The 7,111-nt window shown below is 44.3% G+C and overlaps 1 protein-coding gene across 1 annotated transcript; it reads right to left on the bottom strand.

Annotated features, from left to right (window-relative positions):
• Positions 1 to 1,580: 1,580 nt before the first annotated feature.
• LOC141477510 (riboflavin kinase-like) lies at positions 1,581 to 6,617 on the bottom strand. The gene is made up of 4 exons (XM_074166715.1): positions 6,536 to 6,617; positions 4,410 to 4,561; positions 3,188 to 3,290; positions 1,581 to 1,708 (listed from the first exon to the last, which is right to left on the bottom strand). Exons 1-4 carry the CDS (start codon positions 6,615 to 6,617, stop codon positions 1,581 to 1,583), a joined length of 465 nt encoding a protein of 154 aa, XP_074022816.1.
• Between the last annotated feature and the right edge of the window lie 494 nt (positions 6,618 to 7,111).

The following is a 7,111-nucleotide window of genomic DNA, read 5'->3' as shown; positions in this document are numbered from 1 at the left end:
GTATCTGCACTTAAGTGCAGGGGGTTGAAAGGGCTTTCCTGTGCCTTACATTCTAACTTCAACCTTGAAGTCATTCATTCACTGTCAGTATAGTGAGCAACCCAGAAGTTTTCCTCATCTAAGGCAGCTGCCAGCAGCAACCAAAATGCAGCTGCCTTTAGTTACCTCCTCTGTCTTTGGGCCCAAAGAGCAGAAATACTGTTAGACTAGTTCTGCACCCTTTAAGCCTGAACTTTCGCAGCGTACCAACTTTCTCCATCAGTCACTCCCTGAACTTTAGTGAAACGCTTCCTCAGAAAGCAACTACACAGTTTATGTGTTGTCATATGCAGAGTCAACTAGACAGAAGTTTCCACCTCATATTCCAGTAACTCAAAGAGTAAGTCATCTCCTCTATTTCAATTAAAATTACAATAAATAATTTAAGTTAAAATGACAGGTACAACCACAACAGCTGTATAGATTATCAAAAATAGGAACTATACCAAATTATCCTTGTTACTGTTACCTAATCTTTGGCTTCCTGCACTGTAGGTAAATTTTTGACTCGATTAATATAAAAATTTTCTAAGCCGCTCCCTACAGTCCACAGGTAAGAATGACATAAAATTGGGAAAAGAGTTTGGAATAACATTCTCTGCCTGAAAAACTGATAGTTTTCATTGAAGTATTTAACAGCCCACACCTTAGGGGCAGAAGAGGTCACGACTAACTTTGGTCTTGTTCCACGTGTGCTAAGATCTCTGAATCACTGGCAACATTAGGATTCACGATTTTTCTGTAAAGATCTAAAATAGCCTTCTACTCCTTTTGCATGACTAGTTAAACGATCAAGTAATAGAAACAAACTTAAATAATCTTGTGTGGTTTTAGCATTCAGTTCCAATCATAACTACCTAAAAACATCGTTGCAGGATAACCCCGGTAGGCAGCTAAGCACCATACAGCCACTAGCTCACTTCCCCCACACCCTCTCCGTGGGACGGGGAAAAAAGAGTGGAAGAACAAAAGCAAGAAAATTTGTGGGTCAAGATAAAAATAGATTACCAAGCAAAAAAGAAGTGGAAGAATAAAAAAAGAAAACGAAACAAATGATGCAAAGGCAACCACTCACCACCTCCCATGGGTAGACAGATACCCAGTCAGTCGCCAATCAAAAGATGGCCAACTTCCCTAAACCCCCTCCTCTCCTAAACCCCCTCCTCTCCATTTTATTGCTCAGCACAACCACTATATGGCATGGAATATCTGGTTAGTTGAGGTCATCTGTCTGGTTGTGTCCCCTCCTGACCTCTTGCACAGCCCCAGCCTATTCACTGGGGGAGCAGAGCAAGAAACAGAGAATCCCTGGATGCTGTGCAAGCACTGCTCAGGAATAGCTAAAAACATTAGTGTCTTATATTCATTGTTTTGGTCATAAATCTAAAACACAGCACCATATGAGCTGCTATGAAGAAAATTAACTCCATCCCAGCCAGACACACACACACATCATATATCAAGTGACTACCATGTATTATGATACATGGTAGTGCAAAGAAAAGAGCTCCATGACATGAAAAAACCCCACGTGGTTTTGCTTAGTGGTTTACTGTTTTGCCTTCTGGCAGATGAAAGAAGTTGTCTTCTTTGAGTTTAAGATGCTCTGGTAAATCTAGCTGTCTTTTTGCCTCTTCGGTGTCTTCTTGAATTGCCAAAATGAGTGCCTCTGAAAAAGAGGAGAAAAGCATTATTTAACAGCTGGTCTGAATTCTGAACACACAACAAGTGAAAAAGGGAATACTACAGAACACCAAAAAACAATCACAGAGGCAGAATACATTCGTTATTATGAAGTTGGAAAGGCAACATTCTCTGTTTCTAAAATGACATGCTTTTGATGTGCTGCACTTTTCACTGCTGTAAACACTACTTTTTCCTTGTTCCAAGACATTTTCTCAAAAAAGTCAACAGAATTTCATTAACTGTTTCAGTTTTAACACATATGCATTTTAAAAGACCAGACCAATGCTTTTAAAACACGGTCATGATTTTCAAGCTATTCCTCAGACAACTGACCTGACAACATAATTTTTAGACTGAAATAAGTAAGTACTAATAATCTGGAAGTTGTGGGTTTTGCTTTTTTAATATGGCCAATTTATGAATTAGTAGATTCAGATTAAAAAAACCCAACAATTTACTGAAAAGTCAAAGGTAAGACATAGAATCAAGTTGGAAGGCACCCATAAGAATCGCCGAGTCCAGCTCTCTGCTCCTCGCCAGGACTACCTAAAGCTAAACTATATGACTAAGAGCATCGTCCAGACACTTCTTGATCTCTGACAGGCTTGCTGCTGTGACCACTTTCCCAGCGAGCCTGTTCCAGTGACTGACCACCCTCTCAGTGAGGAACCTTTTCCTAATGTCCAATCTGAACTTCCCCTGATGCAGCTTCATTCCATTTGCTCATGTCCTATCGCTGCTCATCAGAGAGAGGAGATCAGCACCTCCTGCTCTGCCACCCCACCTTGAGGAAGCCATAGACTGCGATAAGGGCACCCCTCTGCCTTCTCTTCTCCAAGCTGAACAAACCAAGTGACCTCAGTCGCTCTTCCTAAGTCTTGCCCTCGACGCCATTCACCATCTTGGTTGCCCTCCTCTGGAGACACTCTGATAGTCTGATGCCCTTCTCATATTGAGGTGCCCAAAACGACAGAGTACTTGAGGTGGGGCCGCACCAGTGCAGTGTAGAGTGGGACAATTACCTCTCTCGACCAGCTGGCTATGCCGTGCTTGATGCACCCCAGGACACGGGTGGCCCTTTTGGCTGGCAGGGCACACTGTTGACTCATATGCAACTTACCGCCAACCTAAACCCCCAGATCTCTTTCTGCAGGGCTGCTCTCCAGCCCCTCGTCCCCCTATTTGTATGCATAACCAGGATTAACCAGGTGGAGAATGTTGCACTTGCTCTTGTTAAATTTCGTACCGTTGGTGATTGCCCAGCTCTCTAGTCTATCCAGATCTGTCTGTAAGGCCTCGCTACCCTTGAGAAACAGCTAGGTGAAACAGCTGATTACGCAAAACAGCCACCCTACAGGAAACGGCTGACGGCAAAGACAGAGAGAGAACAATGACACAGCACTTTCCATACGTAAGAACGTGACAAAACAAAACATTAGTTTAAGAGACCTGCAACACTGACCTAAAGAACTGAAGTTTTTTTCTGATCGAATATATCCAATAATGACTACGCTAAGAATCTCTCCATAAAAGTCATCTTTGAAAGCGTGGATAATGTGTGTTTCCTAAAAAGAAGAAAAATACGTTGACAATTATCATGACACATTTTGAGTTTATTTCCCTTGTTGCAAGGATGTTCAGCTAATACCTCTAATTCAAATTCTCTCCCACGCATATCAGGAAAACTGAGACACTTAGTCTAACGTGTAATGCAAGATTAAGAGGCTAGAGCTTTTGATTATGTTAGCAGGGAGAATTGTACTTTGCATGGCATTTAAGAGCATTGTAGCATTGTGATATTGATTTCAGAGGTAAGATTTTCAAGGCAACAAATCACAAATAATGCCTATATTTCTTTGATCATTAAATTGCTGAGTTCAAATAACTGTAATGAATTTGATTGGAACAGTTGTTTTAAGGAGAGCTTTTACAAGTAACTCACAGGAATCGAATGATAAAATTCTGAAAAGAATGAAGGCAGCTATCTTCAAAGCAGGGATTCATGTCAAAATAAAACTGCTTCCAAGTACTAGCAATTAAAACCAAGTTCTTCAGGTCTCAGGAACAGGCACCAGCACCTGATAGCAAGAAAAACATGGATGCCACAGTTAAGGATTTTAACTCCATCCTGCTACTGTTTATTCTTGGATCTTGATTCTATATATTAAGGCACAACACCACATGTATGGATGCCACCATTGAAGTGAAGAATTACTGAAAAATCATCACAAATTAAGATGCCCCAGAATGTCATGCTTTAAAGGTGGATGGATTGCAAAAGACAAGAGATTAGTATGTTCCGGCTCATTTGAGTGGTCTCATAAGCTTAATGGATGTATTCAGTTTAGCGGTTATGTTTATCTAGCTATAAGCACAATAAGTAACAACCACTTTGGAAATATGAATTTTGATTTCAGAAGTATTTAAGTAATAGTGGAAGAGTCAAATGAAAATAAATTTTATTTATCTACAGCTGCATGCACTATGGCTATTGAGGGGGCTTTTGGGATTTGGTTTCTTTTTCCTCCCCAGAACACATATATTTGACATGGACACCAAAAACATTTCTACCAGCAAATGGAATTTCTAATCTCACTTATGAATCAAATTCTGCTTATCTTATTCAAAACCAATGTCTGGCTTGTTTATTATTATTAAAGTACCACACAAAGCAAAATTCTTACCACTGATTTCTTAATATTCTTATAGAAAGGATTCCATCCTATGCTCAAAACCATTTTATGTACATCTCCATTTCCAACACAGGCCCATCCACAGTATATACCAGTGGAGATATCAGATGGAAAGCTTTTGACTACTTGTTCAGAAAAGTTAGCTGCAAAACTTTTAGAAAGTGTACATGTGGGTAAGTAAAGGGCATCACAGATTTTTCAAACACCTAAAAGCCAAGTTCTGTCTACAAGCAGAACACTGATTACGATAGTGATACAACCTGCCACTTGCAAGTATGTACCAGAAAACAGCCTCATAAAATGTAGTCTCTGTGGTAATTGGTAACCAGAGTTACCACATCTCATATACACACTATTTCATAGCTACATACATTCTATTCTACAGTTAAAATTAATAAACTAAAATATGCTGTCTGAATGCATTAGAACTATCACTGCTTTAGTATGGTCAAAGAACAGAAAAATCAAGGGTTTTTTTCACTGTAAACTAGCATCTTAGAATTACTTCAGTATCAGTATTTTTTAAATAAGTAAGATACGTAAAAATAAATGAAGTTATGATTTTAGTCACTTGCCAATTTTTTCATGTTGCTTTTAAGGTTATTCATATTTGGGAATTTCTAGGATTTTCTTAGAAAACTATAAATCTGAAATAAAATAGGTTCCTTTCTGACTGAGGGTATAAATCTAAGCCTTTAGCAAAACAACTGTCCTATTTTAACTTCACACACGGGTAGAGCTCTTCATACAAGGTTTCAAGCCAATTTTAAAGAATTTGCAGTTAGTGGATTTCTATCCTAGTTCAAAACCAGAAAAAAGTTCCCTCCCACATTCCCTGATATTAATAAGCCAAATGTAAACAATCAAGCGAAAAAAAAAAAAAAAAAAACCAACTAAGTTTACACTGACAGACGTTGTCACATGTCCGGTATGTCAAGATTTGCTATGGGATGTTTTCTTGCGTGTTAGGATTTGTGCAAAATGCCCGCTGACTTCAGCTGTCTTTGGAATAGACGGGAATCCATTTGAATCTATCTGTATTCAGACAAGTCAAACAGAGAACGGCAACGGGAAAATACACTTCTCTTTACAGAATCACAGAATGACACGGGGTTGGAAGGGACCTCTGGAGATCATCTAGTCCAACCCCCCTACCAAAGCAGGTCCTCCTACAGCAGGTTGCACAGGAACGTGTCCCAGTGGGTTTTGAATGTCTCCAGAGAAGGAGACTCCACCACCTCCCTGGGCAGCCTGTTCCAGTGCTCTGCCACCCTCAAAGTGAAGAAGTTCCTCCTCATGTTTAGATGGAACTTCTTATGTACAAGCTTATGCCCATTTCCTCTTGTCCTCTCTTTAGGAGAGCTGCACTTGATCAGCTTTTTTTACCTCTGCTTTATTCGCTTTGCATTTCCTTCCCTAACGCTGCGCCCGGTGCCCACCCCCTTCCTTGTCCTCACCCGAGGTCTGACAAGTTTGCCACGACTCCTCGCACAGTGCGCATCATCACCGCTTTCCAGCATCTCGCAAAGCATCATGATCGTCACCAGACGAGCTAACTAACAAAACAAACCCACCCACCCCCCAAGGGGGAAAAAAAAAAAAAAAAAAAAAGAAAAAAAAAAAGCAAAGAGAAAGAAATCGTTTAACAGAAGGTGAGAAAAATAACACCAATGATTGAACAAGACCGTAAGCAATACGAAAAAAAAAACAATAAAAAAAAATAGAAATACACCAAAACCCACCAAAAATGCTAACACAGAAGGTCCTGCCTATTCCCAGAAAGAGCACGCCCCGGCAGCAGCGGTGCGGGACAGCTCGGGCGCCTCCCGGCCTCAAACAGGCTCGGTCACCGGCAGCCCAGCTCCCGCCCCGCCGCCGGCGGGGGGGCCGGACGGCCTGGCCCCGCCGGGGCACGGCACGGCTCCGCTCAGCCGGCCTGGGCGCTGCAGGCCGCTGAAAGTCGCCGGGCCCGGGCCCCCACCCCCGGGGGCACCGGCACAGGGACCGCCAGCCCCCCCGCGGGGTGGCCAAGGCCGGGCGGTGGGGAGCCCCCTCGCCGGTGGCCTTCAGGGGAGGCGTCACCCTCGCCGCCCCGTTCCACCGCGCACCCCGCTCACCGGTGGGGATGCCCAGCTCCTTGGAGCCTCTGCCGAAGCCCTTCACCACCTCCCCGCGGCAGAAGTAGGGCAGGTGCCTCATGGCGGCCGGAGCCCCGAAGACCCGCGGCTAGGGGAGCGCAGCCCTCACCTACGCCGTGCTGGAGAAGGAGGAGATGGAGGAGGAGCATCCCAGCCAACCTCACACAGCTCCCCGGCAGCCGCCGGCCGCCCCTCAGAAACGGACTCGCTCCCACCCCGCCCATCCAGGCGGGGCGCAGCGGGGCCGGGGCCGGGGCCGCCCGTCGCCGTCCCCCGGCCCGGGCGGCGGGGACTCGCTGGGAGGAGAAGGCGGAGGGGCCGCCAGTCCAGCAGACCCAGCCCGGGTCTCTCCGGTCCAGCAGCCCTTCGTGCCACAAAATGGAGAAGCGTGCCCTTTCAGCCCTCCGGCCCCAGCGGTCACACCGCCCGCCTCCGCAGCCCAGAAACAGCCGGCTCCCCCGGCAGCCCTGTTTGAGCTTTTCTCTTCCAGTAAAGCTCAAATGCTTCAGAGTACAGCAGACATCTGGTGGGGAAAACAGTGAAAATAGGTTTGCG

The sequence above is a fragment of the Numenius arquata genome, chromosome Z, assembly GCF_964106895.1.
Source record: "Numenius arquata chromosome Z, bNumArq3.hap1.1, whole genome shotgun sequence".
Classification (NCBI taxonomy): Eukaryota; Metazoa; Chordata; class Aves; order Charadriiformes; family Scolopacidae; genus Numenius; species Numenius arquata.
Note: the sequence above shows the minus strand (reverse complement) of the source record. Positions and strands in the feature narration are given on the sequence as shown.